This window comes from Stenella coeruleoalba (genome assembly GCF_951394435.1).
Source record: "Stenella coeruleoalba genome assembly, chromosome: 11".
NCBI lineage: Eukaryota > Metazoa > Chordata > Mammalia > Artiodactyla > Delphinidae > Stenella > Stenella coeruleoalba.
Window position 1 is genome coordinate 55186692 of NC_137157.1, and position 20975 is coordinate 55207666.

Sequence of the window (20975 nt, forward strand, 5' to 3'; positions counted from 1 at the left end):
ATATACAAATATTTATTCTATGACACCATTCTCATAACTATAGTCCAATGATGGCACAGCTTTATTATAATTTCTCATTCTTATTTTCTGTGCCTCTAATGAAAATCACTAATTGTGTCATTCTCAGGCAAAGCTAACAGAAATAAAGGCTTGATGAGAATGTTATGCTCTGGAAAGAGAAACTAAACTTGAACAACACACAGGAGTAGGCTAAAATTAGGACTGTGAGTCAGAATGATAAAGACAATCCAGGCTCTTGGAACAAGAAAATGAGAAGAGGTCAGGATGAATACGAATAATGTGTCAGAAATAAGTTAGATATTCAAGAATCAGACATAAACAAAACTAGAGGAAAGATGAAGCTGAAACACTTTACGTTCAATATCAAAGCAAAATTTAGTATGATTCAAGCAAATAATTGATTTAATGCATTGCAATCAATAAAATTGCATATATATCTAAGAAAATGAGACATCATTATGACATAGACTATAAGAAGTGAAATGATTAGAGACAAGGCTTAAGTAGCAGTTAAAGCATATATATAAAAGGTTTTGAGGACCATGCTAAAGAAGGTGAAGTTTTATGGTAAGCACTGGGAAGCTACTTGGAGTTTGAAGAGAGTTAGGAAATTGGAAGGTAATATGGTCCATAATATGGGATCTACTGTTAAAGTACTTAGGTTGAATCCCTGTTTTGTCACTTACTAGTTCTGTGATCTTGGACCAGGCAGTTAACTTCTCTGTGCCTCAGATTTCCTTTCTGTAAATAGGGATAATAATTGTAACTACTTCATAATGTTATAAAAATTAAACAAACTAAATAATTTAATATTTGTAAAGCTTTGAAAATAGGACTTCTAGCACAGCAAGTGCTAATTGCATTTGGATAAATAAAACATAGAAGTAAATAAAATGAGCAAAGAAAATTTTATTGGCTCTTAGAAAATGGTGAACAGTTACCAACAAAGTACTAACTGAAATCTTTTATCTAAGAGACGGTGATGGCTGGATTGCTAAAGCTTCTTGTGCAATCTCTCTGGCACCTCCTGAGTCAAATGATCATACATTAGCGGTTTCTATCATCCAAATTTATTTTAGTAAAACGACAGCCTCTCATTCTCAATTTTGGGTTTGGCACAGCTACTCAAATATCAGGTAACCTCTGGTGGATTATAAATCTGTACAGATTTCTGGCAACTTACCTGATGCTAGTCAAAATTTCTGATCATTGATGGGAGGGACTCAGTGATAATCAACTGTCCTAACATTATACAGAGATGAGTGTAGGTGGAAGGGGATGCCATGCTAGACATTGAAATAAAACTGTCAGACTTCAGTGATAACACACATCTCTCTCCCTCTCCCCCAACCCCACATACACACACACACACACATATCACACCACGTTGCTGCTCTTATTTGCTGACACAACAAAGTAAGTCACAAATATATTACACACTAAATGTTTCAGTTGTTTTGGCATAAAGACAGACAAACAGACCAATGGAACAGAATAGACACATACATGGTCAACTGATCTTCAACAAGGGTGCTGAGATTACACAATAAGAAAAGGATAGTCTCTTCAACAAGTAGCACTGGGAAAATTAGATATCTACAAGCAAAAGAGTGAAATTGGACCCTTATCCTGTACCATACACAAAAGCAAACTCAAAAAGGAGTAACGACTTACATGTAAGAACTGAAACCATAAAACTTCTAGAAGAAAACAGAGGAAAACCTTGAGCACCAAAAGCACAGACAACAAAAGCAGAAATAAACACGTGGGGCTGTATCAAACTAAAAAGCTTCTGTACAGTAAAAGAAATAATCAACAGAATGAAAAGGAATAGGAGAAAATATTTGCAAACCATATATCTGATAAGGGGTTGATTTCCAAAATATCAATATATAAGGAACTGGTACAACTCAGTAGCCAAAAAACAAACAAAAAACCTAAAAGCCCAATTAAAACACGGGCTAATGATTTGGATATATTTCTAAAGAATACATACAAATGGCCAACAGGTATGATGCTCAACATCTCTAATCATCAGGAAACACAAATCAAAACCATAAAGAGACATCACCTCACACCTCTTAGGATGGCTATTATCAAAAAACAAAAGACACTTGCCAGCAAGGTTGTAGAGAGATTAAAACTCTTGTACACTACTGGTGGGAATGCAAAATGATACAGCTGCTATGGAAAACAGTATGGAGGTTCCTATAATAGAACTACGATATGGTCCAGGAATTCCACTTCTGAGTATTTATTCAAAAGAATTGAAATTAGAATCTCAAAGAGATATTATCACTACTATGTTCAGTGCAAATATTCATAATAGCCATATCAGATATCAAGGGAGATCAGATATTGAGGATGGAGGGTTCTTGCTAAACTCACAGCAAGATTCTTTCTAAAACTAGATGTTATAAGGAAGATCACAGATGGGCCTAGAAGAAGGTTCAGGAGTCTCACCAAGAAAAGAATCTTCGCTTGAAATCTGGACTTTAAATAGTTAATGATGTCTGGTACTAGCTTTTTCTACAATTTTCACAATTGGAAGCAAGCTAAAGATAAAGCATCAATGAAGCAGTCCAGCTTTAGGTCCAAGTGAGTAAAAAAGTTGCTGCAAAATAAGATTACGCAATAGATGTAATTACTTATCTAAATAAAAATCTTGAAAAAAAACAAAAAGCCTTCCTGTATCCATAATACAGGAAATGTAAATTAATTTCCCTAGGAACAAAACTCACTACAATGGAAAATCTAGTATGTGTGTTTCTTTCCGTGAGAAGAGTTAGAGCAAATTTATTTGGTCTGTGACCTCTTTCTCTCATATTACTGAACAATTGGCCTTTTTTTTTAATGAATGTTATTATTTCTTGGCTTCAGGACCGTTTACTGACTTCATAAAGTGAATTAGAAAGAGGTCCTTTGTTTGTTTGTTTTTGGTGGAAATGAAAGTTTGCTTTATTTTGGAGGCTGGCAAACCAGGAGGAAGGTGGGGGGTACTGATGTCCAAAGGCTGACACTGACACACACACACACGGATGACCAGTGGCTAAGAGCTTTTAAAAGGCGGGTTTCAGGGGTGTATAAGTGAAGCTGGGGGCTACGTGTAGAAACAGCACAGTCAGCTCTGACAGTCATCCTGAAATTGGTCATGTGGTGGTCTGATCAACATCGTCTTGACTGTTTTAAGTACACTTAGTTTTCAGTTCCAGGGTCGGTTTGTTCCCATTTCTTTGAGGCCAGTTCTCAGAATTGTGGCAGCTTACGTCATGGCCACAGTCTGGTCATCATGTAGTTAACTTCTTCCACCTGGTGGCGGTTTCAGTATCTTCCTTTTGCTGTGGAAGGGGAAGCCGAACTCGTCGGGAGTGAGGGGGGCAGGCGCGGAGGGGACAAGCACATGGCGGCTCCTCCTCGGCTGGCATGGCCGCAGCGGCCTCGTAGTCCCTCCCGGAAGGGGTTGGGGAATGCACGCTCTTCCATATCCGCGTCCCCACCCAGCTGCAACTTCTAGAAAGAGGTCCTTTGTAACCTTGCTTTGACTCTCTGGGAGATCTCATTTAAAATTGATGATATTATTACTTAAGTATTTCAAATAATTTACCACTGAACATACTTTTCTTTCTAGAAAAGTTTTTATTTACATTTTAAATTTCTTTAATAATTAGAGGACCACACAGTTTTTACTCTTTTCTGCATTTGTCAAGTTATATTTCTCAAGAAATATGCTCATTCATCCAAATGTTTAAATTTATTTTCTTAGACTTGTGCAAGCTGTACATAATATATTATTTTTAATATTAAAAAATCCATAGTGGTAATCACATTTTTTATTCCCAGAATTGGCAATTTGTATTCCTTTCTTTTATTCATAAGATGTCCTAGAGGACTAACAATTTTATTTGATTTTCAAAGAATTTAAGCTTTAGTTTGATTTTCTCTTTGTATACATTTAAATTTTTATTTCTGATTTTCTCTCAATTATTTCTTTCCTTCTACTTGTATTTATGTTTAATGTCTTTTTCCTAGATTATTAAGAAAAAAGAAAGCTCCCTCACAATCTTTATTTTTCATATTTTTTCATATTTCCACTTCTCAGTTTGGAATACTTGCAAATTTTGTTTTATTTTTCCTTTAACCTATGGGTTATTTAGAAGTATACTGCTTGCTTGCTTAATGGATTTTTTATTATTTAATTCTATCTTAATCCCACCGTTGTCAAAGAATATTTTTTTCTAATTTTAGTCTGGTTTTTGAAATTTGTGGAGCCTTGCTTTTACTGACCAGTACATGATACATTTTGGTAAGTGTTTCAAATGCATTTGAAAATATCTTTCATTGTGGAGGTGTTAGTTGATGTGCTTTATATACATCATTTTGTTCAAGTTTCTTTTTCATGTTGTTCAATTAGTCTTTGTTTTGGGGTTTTTTTGGGGGTGGGGTGTCTACATGGACTATCAGTTACTAAGTTTCCTTTAAGCTTCCAAATATGGGAGTTCCCTGGCTGTCCAGTGGTTAAGATTCTGCACTTCCACTGCAGGGGGATCGGGTTCTATCCCTGGTTGGGGAGCTAAGATCCCACATGCTGTGTGGCTGTGTGCCACGGACAATTTTTTTTTTTAAAAAAAACTTCCAAATATGATTATGAATTTATCTATTTCTCCTTTTATTTCTGTCAGTTTTGCCTTATATATTTTAAACCATGTCAATGCATATAAACTCAGTGTTATTAAATATGGAAGTTTAACTTATGCTTTAATATTATGAAATGTCCCTCTTTAACTTCAGCAATGATTTTTTGCATGAAACTCTACTTGTAGGATGTTGGTATTACTAAATTGGCTTTATTATTTTTACAGTTTTCCTATCCTTTTACGTTTAACATTTCTGTTTTCTAATACTGAAGATAGATCAGGAGGAAATGATGCTCCTGGATGAAATCTGACTTTTTCCCTAATCTTCCACCTCACCCATGCAATATAATATTTATATTATGGTAAGTAATACAGAAAAATAACATTTGTTTAATAATATATTTTTAGAAGAAGACTGAAAATATTATTGGCTTTTTATGTAACATTAAAAATTTACTTTACCCACATCATTGTTTCATAAACTAAACTCTGTTTCATAATATTGTCAAGAGAAATTTAATCACCCTTTCAAATAACACAAAGCTTAATACACCTGGCCATTTAAAGAATTTAAAATAGGTATATTATTTTTACTTTTTATTTTTAATTCACGTTTGAGAAGGAATGCCAATGATGAACTGGGGAAAAAAATTCATGAGGGAAGTAATATAAATTTGACAGACTCAGGAAAATAACATAATTCAGCAGTTCAGTGAATATTAAAGCTTTTAAGGGGGAATGTTTATAATTTAGACAACTTGAATACGAATGAAGTTGACAAGCATGACCTTTAAATAGTTTCCTCTTTGATGCTAAGAATAAAACACTTTGCAGAAGCATGCCATGACTGACCTTACTACCTACAATATGATATGCAATATTTTGTTTGAAAAGCTGAAATAAACCAGAAGGTGTTTACTTTGTGAAAAAGAATATGAAAAATATGCTCTTCAATCCTTTTTATAAAGCAAAACACCTTTTTGTCATCTCATTATGTCTCAGATGACCTTTAGCAGCTTAAAATGCAATTGGCAGCTTAAAATGCAACTGGCACTAAATATCAAGAATTAATCAAAAAATGTATATTTCATACTTTAAAGGAAAGAAACATTAATAATACTAAACCAGTGATTTCAATTACCAAAGGAAATGCAGGATTGTTGGACTTAGAATGTTTAAGACAACCTTTATATTTTCATCCAAAATCATTTCCTCTACCTGCTTTATGAAGAGTAAGTTCTTCATAGTGGAATTCTGACTGTGTCCAGCTATTTGTTATTCAATCTCTCACACATGTGGGAAAAGGGAGACAAATGTAAATCGGAAGAAATACTGATTTGTTTCAAATACAGTTCTTAAAATATTTTTCTGTTCTTGGTTTTATAATACACTGGTTAAAACTTTGAATTTGACAGACTCCTAGAATGAAAATCTTAGCCACAAACAAGTTTAGTGAAAATAAAGATCTTATATAAAATCAGTGATTCTCAGTTTTCGCATGTGTAAATGGGAATAATACCTACTTTATGAATTGCTCTACTGCAATGACTACTTTTTTTTTTTTTTGCGGTACGCAGGCCTCTCACTGTTGTGTCCTCTCCCGTTGCGGAGCACAGGCTCCGGATGCGCAGGCTCAGTGGCCATGGCTCACGGGCGCAGCCGCTCCGTGGCATGTGGGATCTTCCCAGACTGGGGCACGAACCCGTGTCCCCTGCATCAGCAGGCGGACTCTCAACCACTGCGCCACCAGGGAAGCCCATGCAACAGCTACTTTTAAGTGTCAATTTGATTAGACTATTGTCCCAGAAATTTAATCAAACACTAATCTCAGTGTTCCTGTGAAGGTATTTTGTAGATATGGTTAACATTTACAATCAGTTGACTTTAAATAAAAAAGACTATTTTTGAGGTAGTGTCTTTGTCTGGTTTTGATAACAGGGTAATGATGACCTGGTAGAATGAATTTGGGAGTGTTCCCTCCTCTTCAATGTTTTGGAATAGTTTGAGAAGGATAGGTATTAGCTCTTTTTTATATGTTTGGTAGAATTCCCCCTGTGAAGTTGCCCAGTCCTAGACTTCTGTTTGCTGGGAGATTTTTTATTAAAAATTCAATTTCATTACTGATGACCAGTCTGTTCAGACCCTATTTCTTCCTGATTCAGACTTGAAAAATTGCATAGTTCTAGAAATTTACCCATTTCTTCTAGGTTATCTAATTTGTTGCCATATAAATGTAGTATTCTCTTATGATTATTTTTATCTCTGTGGTATCCTTTGTTATTTCTCCTCTTTCATTTCTTACTTTGTATATTTGGGTACTCTATTTTCTTCTTGATGAGTCTGGTTAAGGCTTACCTATTTGTTTCTCTTTTCAAAAAACTAGCTTTTGGTTTCATTAATCTTTTCCACTTTTTTTGTGTGTGTGGTTTCTATTTTATTTATTTACTCTCTGATCTTTATTATTTCCTTTCTTCTGACTTGGACTTTGTTCTTTTTTCTTTTCCCTAATTCTTTTAGATGGTACATTTATTTCTGATATAAGTTAGTTGTTCTTTCTCTTGTTTTCCTGAGGAAACTTGTCAGAGATTTATCAATTTTACTAGAACTTCCAAAAAAAAACTTGAGGGTTTTATTTTTACTCATCATTGTATTTTATTTCTTCATTAATTTGTTTCTTCTCTTATCTCATTCTTTCTACTTTCTTTGGGTAGAATGTGCTTTTCTTCTATATTCTTTATATTTTTAAATTAATTTTTATTGGCATATAGTTGTTTTACAATGTTGTGTTAGTTTCTACTGTATAGCAAAATGAATCAGCTATACATATACATATACCCTTCCTTTTTGGTTTTCTTTCCCATTCAGGTCACCACAGTGCATTAAGTAGAGTTCCCTGTGTCTTCTATATTCTTTAGGTATAGACTTTCTCTTGCAACTACTCTCTCCCTCCCTCTTTCTCTCTCTTCCTGTTCATCATTATCTCTTTGATTGTGGGTAACAGGGTATTAAATCCATCCACTGAACTTTTAATTTTGATTACTATGCATTTCAGCTGTGAAAGTTCCTAGTTCTCTGCCATATGCTTAATTTTTTTATATTTCTAAAATAAAAAACATAGTTATTTTATATCTAAGTCTGATGACTCTTATCTAGAGCTTCTATGAATCTATTTTTATTTTCTGTAACTTTCATTGCTTTTGGTCATGTTGCTCTTTCTTCTCTTCTGGCTGGTTATTTTTTATTGTGTACCACACATCCATGAAAATTGTAGAAATAATTTGCAGTACAACATATTAATCTTTGAGGAACTTATCTTTGCCTCTGCCCTGTGTTTGGGGCACATTCAGTCTGCAATTACTTAACCCAATTTTAGGAATTGAGATTATTTGAGCAAATGGGTTCATCAGAGTTCCCTCTTGTGTTCTTGACACAATAGCCCAACAACAATGTTAAAACTTTAGCTCAGCTTCTTAACCTACTCATTCTCCTCAAGAAAAAAAAAAAAAAAAAAAAAAAAACATTTAGAAAACAGGGCAAAGGGGCATCAACTGCTAGTCTCATGTCATTGGAATTTCATCCTGTCCAGATCTGCTCTATATTTCTCCACTAAATTGTCAGGTATCTTTGCCCTCAAACATGTCTGTCACATACTCTTTCAAGTGAATGGTTGGCCGAAATTATGTGGTCTACCATTACCCAAAGCCTGTATATTGCCTTTGACTCTCTGAAGAGATATTTAATTATTTGAGAACATTTTTGGAAAAAGATAAGCATAAAATTTAGCATTCCATTTAAGTAACTATGAATAGTTTATCACTATCTTCTCTGTGAAACATTTTCTTCACATGCCTATCAGTTCATTTCATTTCTCTCTTGATTATCCTCCTACTTCAATGCCTTCCCCACAGGCTCCTTTGATAAGTTCTCTTTATTTCGTTAACATTGCAGTTCCCCAGGGTTCTGCCTCTTGAATTCTCTTTTACATTTATAACCACTTACTTGATGAGCTCAGTCATATGCTTTTATTTACATGCTATGTTTATGTATATTTTGGCATATTTCAAATTTATATCTCCAGTCAGAATTCTCCTCTGAGTTCTGAGCAGATTAATCTATCCAATTACCTACTAGATATTTCCAAACTTACCCAATTTCCTACTTGACAGAAACTCAACATGCCCTAAACTGAACTACTGTTCTTGTTCATCCTTAAACCTGCCTTTTGCACAACTTTTTCCTTCTCAGTTAATAAAAACTCCATCTCCAAGTGAAAACCTTAGCAACATGTTCAACTCCAGTCTTTCTCTTACAGCTTACATGTGCTGTTTGAACACACCCTTTTGCCTTTGTTTTGGAAAAATTAAAACATCCAGTCTCTTACCATGTCCACTGCTATTTGCCTGGTGCAAGCCACCATTATTTCTAACCTGGATTAATTAATTAGAAGGTTTCAATGCTTCAATCTATTCTTAGCACAAAAGCCAAAGTAGTCTTGTCAAAACATAAACCAGATGATATCACTCCTCAATATATTCCAAAGGCTTCCTCTGACACTTAGGGTAAATGTCAAAGTCCTTTCAATCATTTACCTCCCTAATCTCTTCAAGTGCTATTTTTCCTCTCTTTTCAAAGCCCCAGCTTCTTTTACTTCATCAAATATTCAAATGGTTTCTAATTCAAAAACAGTAACTAATGAATGAAATTCATAAGGATTAAGTAAAACAATGCATATATAAATATCTGACACAACTGCTAGCAAGTAATGGATAATCGTTTTTTGTTGTTGCTGAACTTTTATTTTTATTATATTTAAAAGGACCATATTTAGGTCACGGAAGCACACACTATTTTAAGGATATATGTCTCCATATCCTTGAATCTGCCTTCCTCAATGCCTTATCTTCAGTGACTCCACAAAATATTGATTAACTTTCTAAAACTGTATGATTTTTATATGATACTATCTTTTTACCCAAATTAGTTTCCAGCAAAAACAAAAAACAAAAAACTTCCTGTGATTTACAGAATAATAAGCACTTAAACTTGTTCAGCTCTTCACTGTGTCTGTTTTGGCCTCTTTCAATGTACCTATTAAAAAACTAGTAAACTAGTACACAGATTATTGTTATAGAATTTGTAACTTCCACTAACAATCATTTTTTAAAAATCCATCTGTAAATATTAAGAGACAGTTATTCATTGATTTTTTCCTTGTACAAAGTCAATTACCTGACCATGTTTTGATCCTTAAAGAGGTTTTCTCCAAAGAACACTAGGTGCCAATTATGATTATCTCAGCAATATAACAAATAACTACCTCTGTGAACTTTTAGTCATTGACAGTGGCCTTCCATATTTTGTTCCATATTTACAAGAATTTTACAAGATTATTTGGGCATGAGTTTTACAAAAGAAACCATTGAGAGGTTTTAGGTTAAATTTCATCTAATATCTGATTATTGTGTCGTTGTATTACACAAACAACAGTAGATGAAGTACTTTCTTAGAGTAAACCTCAACTGTATCTCAGAAGGACTATTTCGATCTGTTCTTTATAATTTATTAGTAAATGTTTTACTACCCAGAGTATTTGAAAAGCATATTAGTAAAATGCATTTTATCCTATGAATAATATATCGAAGACCTCATAGGAAAAAATGTTTAGTATATTTTTTACTATACAGAGTCCAAAAGAATATAAAATGAAACAACTATATATTCTAAATTAGTCACATATCAATGGTAACTTTAGATAAATAATAGTCATACAACAGTAGTTTCATAGAAAAATATGAAGGACCATTTGTAAAATAAAATTCAAAAGGAAAATAGATATGAATCTTTACTTAAAATAAACAATGACCATTTTCTTACCTTTCTCAAGTCCCGATATCATAGAATAAATCAGAATCTGTTTCTCCTGTAATTTTTTAAACATTCATAGCTATTCCCAGTTCTGAACTTTTTAACAAGACAATATTGAGCTCTTTTGTATTTTCCCTGACCTTTCTTGGCATATATGGACTTGGATATACTGCTGCCATTTCTTTGGGACAAAAATGATCATATTCTTGAAGATTAGGTAAACACTAAACCTGACCATATTTCTTCAAATTTAATTATTCCACAGAAGAAGGTACAGAAGAATGTAGTCTACTATTTTTATGTGCTTCAATATTTCTTGTCCACTCACTAATTATGAGTTATCCATTTATTCCTTTTTAAGGAGCTACTAGATGCTATACACCCAAGGGTAAATCAGTTGTTCTTATCTTTAACATCCCCTACAGTCTAATGGGACAACTACCACTATTGCTACTGCTCCTTCTCTGTCTGCTACTACTACAAATTATTCCTTGCATAACACTTAGCATATGCCAGACACAGTTTTAAGTTCTTTACATGTACAATTTTATACGCCATATCTCATGTTATTTATTTGTAACAACAATTGTTCTACTTGAGGTGTCTTCCCTGTAATGGGTAAAAGTGCTCTTCATGAGTGACTGTTATGGCTTTTATTTCCAGTGAACAGGAATTAGAATGCATTGATAAAGTGGATAATCTTACATAAAAATGCCCTACTGCAAATATTTTAGTAATCATTTGGTAGAGAAAATAACTGAAAAATTGAATATTCATATTTTAAAATAATTTATTTCTCACCCTAAACAAAGATGCAAAAATGGCTACTTAATTCTAGGGGAAATAATAATGCAAGGAAGAGAGTAGAAATTATTTTTTATGGTTTTTCCTATTTACTTACCCGTGACAAAGTTAAGCAGTAACCCCCTCCCCTCTGCCCAACTCAACTAACAATTATCTAATTATCTTGTTTCGTGATATGTATAAATCTTGTGATATTGCTATTATTGCTATTTCAACTACTGCAAAGGAAAAAAGTTTTGAAAGGTTGTATGTCTCATCTAGTGTTACTGAATTAGTATGTAGTTGAGTGAAAACAAACATTAGAAAGTCTAGCTCAAGATCTTGTGTGCTTAACATTACACTATCTTGCCTTCATATCATCAGATTAATCGTGGATTTAAGATAGGAATTTCAGAGAAGCAAAGTCATCCATTCTGAATGACCGGGACAAGTAAATGAATCTACTTAAGAGTATTAGAGACATACAATCACAACAACAATTAAAAAAACAAAAAAAAAAACTGTTGCACTACTAAATTATGACAAAGAAGAAAAGTTGAGGCAATATAGTACAGATAAGTAGTGGCCTTTGAATTCTCTCTCTGCCACTTAAAAAACTGTGTGACCTTACGCAAATCACTCAACCTCTCTGTGCATCAGTTTCTTCATTTTTAAAAGAGACAATAATAGTAACTACCTCATAATATGGTTGTAAATAAGTGAATTAATATATGTAAATTATATAATAGTGCCTGATATGTAGCATTATCTGAATTTTAATTACTGACATTACTCCACATTATTGCTCAGTAGACATTATTACTCAATGTACAAAGATTGTCTTTGTAAAAAGAAAAATATATACATAAACCTTATATACTTAAAAACCTGTCATTTTATTTATTATAAAAGTTTGCTTGGGTTGTGGTCACTAAGTTGTACTGTGTCCTTAATAAGAGAGCCCTAAAATATTCTATTTGGTCACAGTAAAAAAAAAAACAATCGGGGCTTTCCTGGTGGAGCAGTGGTTGAGAGTCTGCCTGCCGATGCAGGGGACACGGGTTCGTGCCCCGGTCCGGGAGGATCCCACATGCCGCGGAGCGGCTGGGCCTGTGAGCCACGGCCGCTGGGCCTCCGCGTCCGGAGCCTGTGCTCCGCCAAGGGAGAGGCCACAACAGTGAGAGGACCACGTACCGCAAAAAAGAAAAAAAACAAACAATCGTGCCTCTCATTAATGTCTTTATCTGTTCTAAAAAATGTTTTTAAATGGTATGGATATTGATAAACATGTGATGATAATGCATATTTACTTTTTAGTATCAATTGCTGGGAAACTCAGAGCCAGTTTTTATTTATCACTCAGAGGTAATTTTTTTAAACTAACATTTAACCTGACACAATATTTCAGTCCTCATATTTATTTTTCTGCTCATTAATTCTTTCTCTTTTTCAATTTTCAATTGCACTGTATTGTCATTTTCAAGTTTTGCTGATAATATGCATGGCAAAAAGCATTAGCTAACAGTTGCAGATTACCTCCTCTGGAACAGACTCTATGATAAATGCCATATGTATATTAATGTATTCAAACACATCAATCATTATAACCTTTGAAGTAGATTCTATTATTATTAGGATAAAACAAAGAGAATTGCTCTTTGGGGAGTCTAAGCATGTCAAATAGTAACTTTTCTATAGATTCTTTAATATTTAGAAAATCAGATTGCCTGCAAATAATTTTTTTACTTCGTACTTTTCCATTTGTATTTCTTTTATTTCATTTTTTTACATATTGCACTGTCTAAGACCTTCAGTGCAATGTTGAATAGAAGTGGTTAGAGTGGACAACCATGCTTCATCCTCCATGTCAGATAGAAGACATTCAGTCTTGGACTATTAATTATGCTGTTAGCTGTGGGTTTTACATAGCTACCCTTCATTATGTTGAGAGTTTTTCTCATAAAAGGAGATCGAATTTTGCCAAATTTTTTTAATGTTCCTACCAAGGCAATTATATGGCTTTTCTTCTTTAATCTGTGAATATAGTGAATTACATTGATTTTTGTGTTAACAGAATAATCCCTACTTGGTTATGATGTATTAATCCTTTAATATATTACTAGATTTGATATGCTAACTTTGTGTTAAGGACTTCTGTGTCTAGGTTCGTAGATTTTGTTCTTTCATAGTTTTGGGTTTGTTTGTGTTTTTTGGTAATGTCTTCATCTGAATCAGTTATCAGAGTAACACCAGTCTCATAAAATACATTTGGAGTATTCTTCCCTTTTCAATTTTCTAGAAGTATCTACATAGAATTGTTATTATTTCTTAAATATTTGGTATAATCATCCAGGCAGCAATCTAGGGGTAGTTATTTTTATGCAATTTTTTTGCTATGAAATCAATTTCTTTAATAGATATAGGACCAGTCAGTATATCTATTTCTTCTTGAGTGAGCTTTGGTAATTTTTGTCTTTCAAGGAATTTTTCCATTTTATTTAATTAACCAGACTTCTTGATGGATGTTAATAACATTCTCTTATTATTCTCATCGTGTATGTAGGATGTGCAATGTCACCTCTGTCATTCCTGATATTGAAGATTTATATCTTTTCTCTTTCTTTCCTAAGCTTATTGGTCATTTCAAAGAAACTATTTGCTTCATTGTTTTTCTCTACTGTTTTCTGTATGCAAATGTTTACAGCAAATATATAAATCACCTAAACATCTAATATATACAATCACCTAAAACAGAAAACAACTGAAATGTCCACCAACAGATGAACGAATAAACAAATTGTGGAATACCCATACAAGGAAATACTAGCCAGCAACTACTTTTGATACCTGCAAAACCATGAATGAGTCTCAAAATAATTATGCTAAATGAAAGAAGTCAAACCAAAAAGGTACATATAGCAATGATCCCACTCATTAAAAAAAATCTAGAAAAGGCAAAGTATCCAGAGAGCTAGAGAGCAAATCAGTGCTTTCCAGGAGAAAGAGGTAGGGAAAAATGAATTTAAAAGGGGTATAAGGGCTTCCCTGGTGGCGCAGTGGTTGGGAGTCCGCCTGCCGATGCAGGGGACACGGGTTCATGCCCCGGTCCGGGAAGATCCCACATGCCGCGGAGCAGCTAGGCCCATGGGCCATGGCCGCTGAGCCTGCGCTCCGCAACGGGAGAGGCCAAAACAGTGAGAGGCCCGTGTACCACAAAAAAAAAAAAAAGGGGGTACAAGAAAACTTTTTGGAGTGACTACTATGTTTACATCTGAATTATGGCAATGGTTTCTTAGGTATATATGTATTTATGAAAACTCATCAAATTGCATACTTTAAATGTGTGTAGTTTGTTATAAATCAGTTACACCTAAATAAACTATAAAAGAAAACAGCCAAATATAACAATCTCATATGGTTTAGCCTAATATCTTCTCCATTTCATATAAAAATAACCAGAAAGACAGAAATATAATTTTCTAAAGTCACAAAGCTAGTAAGTTATAGAGATAGGATTCGAAGTCATAGAATATGTCTCCAGAGCCTGAACACTTACACCCTACTTAATAGTGCCTCTTTATGTGTTGAGGCACTTTAACAATAAACTTATTGAAACCATATCACACTATTTTCATTCTGCTGAATGTACATGATGGATCAAATAATTTTTCTTTATGAGTTTATTTAAGGGCATATATCTTTAAGTAAGCTCACAAATCAACATATGTATCTATGGAACAAAACTGAATTGTTATTTACAGGTAACATATCTGAGGGGAAACTGTCCTCAGATTGGTCAACACCTATTATTGTGTACTCTTTCTCACATACGTTGTTCATGAATAACAATAATGGAGATTCCGCACTGCTCCCAAGTGCTTTGCCAAGAGTTGGGGCCTATCCCTAGTATAATATTTATCGTACTTTACTATAATTAGTGATGCATTAGACAATTTCTTTTACTGATTAGACAAAAGTTCTTTAAGAAAAGAGTTATTATATTGACGCTTGTTTACCCAGAGTAAGAACATAAACGTTCAGTAAGAATTTGTACAATTAATTAATGTAAAAGATGCATATTTTAGAGAAAAATCATTAAGATTAAACATTACTAAGTAGATAATCTGCTACAGTTGAAACATGAAAACTATCAAAAACTGAGTTTAATTTTAGTAGATGAAAAGATCAGGTTAAGTAGCATGAGCTGCATATTGGAGAGATATCTGTCTAGTCTCTCAAGAGCAATTACAAAAAATTGAAATATTTTCAAAGAATAATCTTGTGTTGAGTTCACTATGCCACACATATATGACTATGCATATAGTGGTTCTAGAAAATGTACCTTTAAAAATCACACAGAATTTACAGGCAATAATTTGAAGGTTCCCACACATGTTCACACCACAACTTTTACATATAAATGTAACGTGGGAAATACTGCATAACAATATTATATTTAAATTTTTTCTCTAATACAAAACAACTGATACAGAAATGATGAAGATTCTGTATTTCAGAATTCTGCAGGCTAATATATACTCATATAGCATAAAATTTACCAATCTTAAATGACAGTATCATATGAAAAGAGAGAATTAAAAATCTTGAATATTATATCACTTTTATTCAAAAACGAAAGTATTATTCCAAGATACAGGAATTCGATGTTATCATGATTAACAATCTGCAATAATCCTCACCCTCTTATTTAACTATCCTTTCCTTTAAATCAACTTAATCTTATTTTCCCCTCATTTTGTCTTTCCTCTTAATTAATACCCAATCTCTATTGGGACACAACCCCCAAATACTCTACTTATAAAGCTCCCAAATTATTACATGTAATTTTAATTATGATTAGCATGGGTAAAATATTCATTGCAAAGGGAATAATGCAATTATATCTAAAAAACTCTACTTGACTCTGGTATTTACCTGTCACCCTGCATTTTATTTCTAAAGCCTAGTTACCCAGCAAAATACTCCTAAGTACTTTTAGCAATTTTCTGTGAACATGAGAGAAGTAAGAAACTCCAAATACCATGTCTCCAATCTGCTGCTTATCCTTAAACTCCAAGTGCATTTTAATCATATACAAGTAATGTAATGATGTATTTATTGTAAATGTATATAAAGAACTATGAACACAATGAATGATAAATTTGAAGATGAGAGGAAAAACCATCTCTTGGAAATTTTCAAAGGAATTATTTCAAAACTATTTTCACAACTATTAGAACCCTGAGTGTAATGCAGGTAGAAAATACGCAGATGTAGGAGAAAGATTTATTGATGAGAACTCTTGGATAAGAGCTCTTGCAATCTGTAAGCACTTCAGAGGTAGAGTCCACTTATCCCCAGAAGGGTGATGAAGTGATGTCCCTGGAGCCCTCTGAAGAGGAAGACAAAGAGAATCTGGCCCTGTCTCAGGCTATCATCAAGCTCAAGTGAGCTGTACCAGCCTGGCAGAGATGGCTGCATGAGGGTAGGCCTGCATTCCCGGTATTCATCAACACAAGGTATATGCCAGGATTTCCTATAAACTGTTTTATATATTTCTGGCAAGAAAGAAACAGTGTGTGTACAGACTGGAGGTTCCCACCACTTCCTCCTTAGGTTCGATTAATTTGCAGAGCGACTCACAGAACTCAGAGAAACATTTTACTCACTAGATCACTGGTTTATTATAAAAGGATATAACTCAAGAACAGCCAGATGCAAGACATGCACAGGGCAAGGCATGTGGGAAGGAGCACAAGTTATGTGGGAAAAGCTTCCATGCTCTCTGGTAGCACCATTCCCCCAGCGTCCCCTCGTGTTCACCAACCCAGAAAGTCTCTGAACCCCACCCTTTTAGTTTTTATGGGGACTTTATTACATAGGCATGATTCATTAAATCATTGACCCTTAGTGACTGATTCAAACTGCAGTCCTTCCCCCGTCCCCAGAGGGCAGGGGGTGAACTGAAAGTTCCAACCCCCTAATCACATGGTTGGTTCCCCTGGCAACCAGCCCCCTTCCTTTGGATGCCCTTTACCATCCTCAGGTGTTTTCCAAAAGTCTCCTCATTAACATGAACTCAGGTGTAGTTGAAAAGGGTTTGTTGTGAATATCAAGACACTTTTGTTACTCTTATCTCTTAGGAAACCAATGGTTTTAGGAGCTGTGTCAGAAATGAGGATGAAGACCAGATACATATTTCTAATTATAAATCGCATTACTACAGTGTGTATCTATCAAAGGATGAAGGAATTCCAGCAGAAAAGAACTGGGGTGATGCAAGATTCCTAAAGACTGGTATAAATTGCCTCTGCCTAAGTCAAAGGAATTGTAGAACCTTTGTCATCAGAAAAGACCTCCTTCACAAGATTAGCTTCAAGCATCCTCAGTCCCAGAGAGTGAGAAGCTAGCTGCCAGTGTAAAATCCTTTCCTGTTCCTTTCCTATTCTCTTCCATTTCTTTTTCCACATCCCCTGGATAGTAACTGACTAATGAGATTGGAGACTGGGAGAAGGAGGGAGGAAGAGAAGCAGAAAGGGGAGAAAGAGACAAAGTTCAAGCCTTAGCCCTTATTCCAATAAAGGCTTCTATTGACAGCAGGCTTGAGCTAGTTAAGAGGAGGTTTGCCATTAAAACAAGTTCAGAGTTTGGACTAATAATTTGTACTCAAAATTCCAATTCCTTAACTGAGATTATGCTTATAATTTTTGGAAAAGTCATTATGTTAGTTTGGGTACTTAAAGAAGATGATAGATATATATTTGGGCAAATCCCTATGAAGAAAAAGTACTGGGAGACAGAGAAGGTTGAGAGAGCCTTCAGACTTGAAAGCAGGCCTTATGCCTGTCTCCCTGAAGGAGACTGGGTGGAAAGCATCTCAGACAGCAGAACATCTCTAAGAAAGTTTTCTCCAGTCAGACGGGGAATCTTTGAGTCAAAGTTGCCCATTAGAGGACTTCAATATCTTGCATAAATATCCCTTTCTCATACACCTGCTGTGTATAACCATTGACTATTAGCAGTCCATGGGATCCAGTGTTAGATCCAAAAAGGCTACAGCTGGCGGCCATCAGTAAATTAAGTTGCTTGCCACAGTAAGATAACTGAACGACACATTTTTATGACCAACAAAGCCATATATTTGCTTGAATTTTCACCCAGGGCACAGGAAATGACTCACACTAAACAGATGTTAAAAAAATCTTGGGAGATAAAACAATACAGTATTTTCAGTATATCAGGATACATGTGTAATTCACATACCTGTGGCTTAGCCCATGGGCCCCTAACACCCTGTCATCACTATTTTACTTAACAGAAAAATGAACTGACTCAAGACCCATTCCACATAATAGCTACGTTCTATTAGTTCTAATGTGTTGTCAACACCAGGGCCCCTGGCCCTCCAGTAAAGCAGTAAAGGTCAATTTCCTTGGTTAATTTGGTGAAAATGGGTTTGCTGCATGTGTGTTCCTGAGTCTTAATATCCTATATACTGCTTGATGGGGGTCTCCTGGCTTCCATTTATGGTTCTTCCTTCCTAGAGTTCCTAGGACATGATAATATACTATAATCTACTAGAGCAATTTATTTTCAAAAGTTTGAAAGAATATTTCTGGGAGTTGCTGCTTAATAAGTCAATGCATCTGCAGAAACTTCCAGTATTTCTAAATTGGTAAATTTGTTTGTAAGACATAGTCACGGCTGGATAAGCAAACACTTGTTTGCCTCAGCACAGCTGTATCTGATGGAGGAAAATGCAATATTTGCTCTTCCCTACTTCATGTCATACCATAAAATCACTAAACCTAGTCTGCAGGTTATAGGACAAAGTAGAAGAAACCAATTTTTTTTTTTTGCCTCGTGCTCCCTTTCCTTTGCTTTCCTTCTTCACTAACCTTCTTGTTTTCTTTCTCCAATCTACCATCTTCCTTTTAACTAAGAGTCAGAATGAACCTTTGATCTATGAAAATCTAAAAGGCTTTGCAATTCTGACTCGTTTATTTCCAGACATCAGGGGAAAAAAAATTAAAGGATGTCATTTTCTCTAGTTTGAATTAACCTTCTGGGCTAACACCTGGGGCCTGGGCTGGATGGGTGGAATGTGGAGTTTCCCAAGGAGTCAAATAGGGCACAGTTGGAGCCCACAGGGTAAGCTTGTGGGAAGTAAGGGCAGGTCCTGTTGAAGGGACAGGAAAAGGACAGGTTCGGATGTGCTGAGCTTCAAAGGCGGCACCCCAACCACTCCTCCCAAAAGAAGCTCACGGGATATCAGGAGGGAACTCCTGGGATGAGAAAACACCTGGGTGCCCTTGGTGCCGGGATCCCCTCCTATCTCTCAAACACCAATCCTCTAGGAGGACTTCCTCCCCTTCTCCCCCCAAAATCTCATATTCAGACTCACCGTGCAGCACCTCCTCGCCGCAGAGGCCCAGTCCGGTGCGAGAGAAAGGCTGTCGCTTTCATGCCGCGCACGGAAGAAGCCCGCGAGGCTGGCGCAGGACGCTCGCGCATGACGCTCGCGCTGGGCGCTGGCGCCGGACCGAACTGCGCATGCGCGGCCTGGAAATCGCGAGACTTTTAGAAGCCAGAAGTACCCCAAAGGCTTCCGGTGCGGATCAAGTCGGCCGCCAAGGGCCAAGGCCGCAGCAACCACGAGCCGGTCCATTGCTCATAGTTGGGGCCAGTTGTTCCTACTAGCAGCTGCGAGGTGAGATTGTCGCTGCCTGTTCCTTGAGCCTTTCCCCTGAAGAGCAGCCTCAGGGAATTAGCCTTTCTGTCTAACCCACCTCATCTTGCAACACCTAGACATGAGGGAACTAGCTCCTTCACCTTTTATTTATTTTTATTTTTTAGCTTTTAAAACTTTATTTCACTTCAAAACCTTTATCAGAGACATGGTTCTATTCTGGGGTAGGAGGTGGCCTTGAGCTCCAAAGCGGCTCTGATCTTGCCTCTTTCCCAGGCAGGACAAACCAGACATCTCCCTCTGCAGCAAAGGGATGCAGCCTGGAGGTCATGGCCAGTCTGTGGAGGGGGTGTCGGGTTTCCGAGTGCTCACCCGAGATGGAAAGATTTGAGTCACTCCAATGGAGGACCAAAGTTTGGTGCTAGCTTCCCCTCACCCTGGAAAAGGGGTGGGGAAGTCTCAGGGGTTTGGGTGGGGGAGCAGAAAACAAGCACCCACCTCTCCATCTGGCTGCAGGAAGCTGGGACAGGGGCCAAGAGGGGCCCATCTGTCACCCTCCAGTCCTGCCAGGCTGCTGGGCTGGGACAGGCGGTGGGGGACAGCCATCTGGCCTGGGTCCTCTCAGGCCAGGGTGGGAATGGGGCCACTTTAAGAGGGTGGGAAGTTTGGGTGTTTTGTTTTAAAGTTTTTAAATTTTTTCTAATGCCTAAGTAAATAAAGTAAAATAGATACATCTTTATAGATATGTATATACATAAATTCTTGTGGAGTGGGCGTAAGGTGGGGGCTGTGGGTGCCTGCCCTCCCAGTTTCATTCCTCATCAAAGTTCTGGGTCAGGAGAAAATTGCAGCCAAGTTCTCCAGTTTCGTTCGCAAGGAAAGTGGTTCTGGATCACCAGGTTCTCTGGGAAGCCCAGGGTTTTCAAGTATAGCTTCTTTCTCCTGCATTTTCACTTGGATGTAGTTCATCTGCCAGGCCTCCT

General features: G+C 36.0%; 1 protein-coding gene and 1 long non-coding RNA gene across 5 annotated transcripts in view; one reads left to right on the forward strand and one right to left on the reverse strand.

Moving 5' to 3' along the window:
- The window catches only part of LOC307193992 (uncharacterized protein), a 123523-nt gene extending 103313 nt beyond the window's left edge, over positions 1-20210 (reverse strand). For 2 of the 4 annotated variants that reach the window (XR_013830472.1, XM_079936634.1), the window contains exons 1-2: positions 19708-20210; positions 708-762 (exon numbers count right to left, since the gene is read on the reverse strand). Coding sequence is in view for 2 of the 4 variants with exons in the window: in XM_079936634.1 (XP_079792760.1) it covers positions 708-762; positions 19708-19971 (319 nt within the window). In the remaining 2 variants the exon portion in view is untranslated. The remainder of the gene's footprint in view (positions 1-707; positions 763-19707) is intronic. The other 2 variants (XR_013830471.1, XM_079936635.1) reach the window with 1 other exon arrangement.
- Positions 19302-20975, forward strand: part of LOC307193993 — a 241924-nt gene continuing 240250 nt past the window's right edge. The window contains exon 1 of the long non-coding RNA XR_013830473.1: positions 19302-20013. This is a non-coding gene — a long non-coding RNA (uncharacterized lncRNA). The remainder of the gene's footprint in view (positions 20014-20975) is intronic.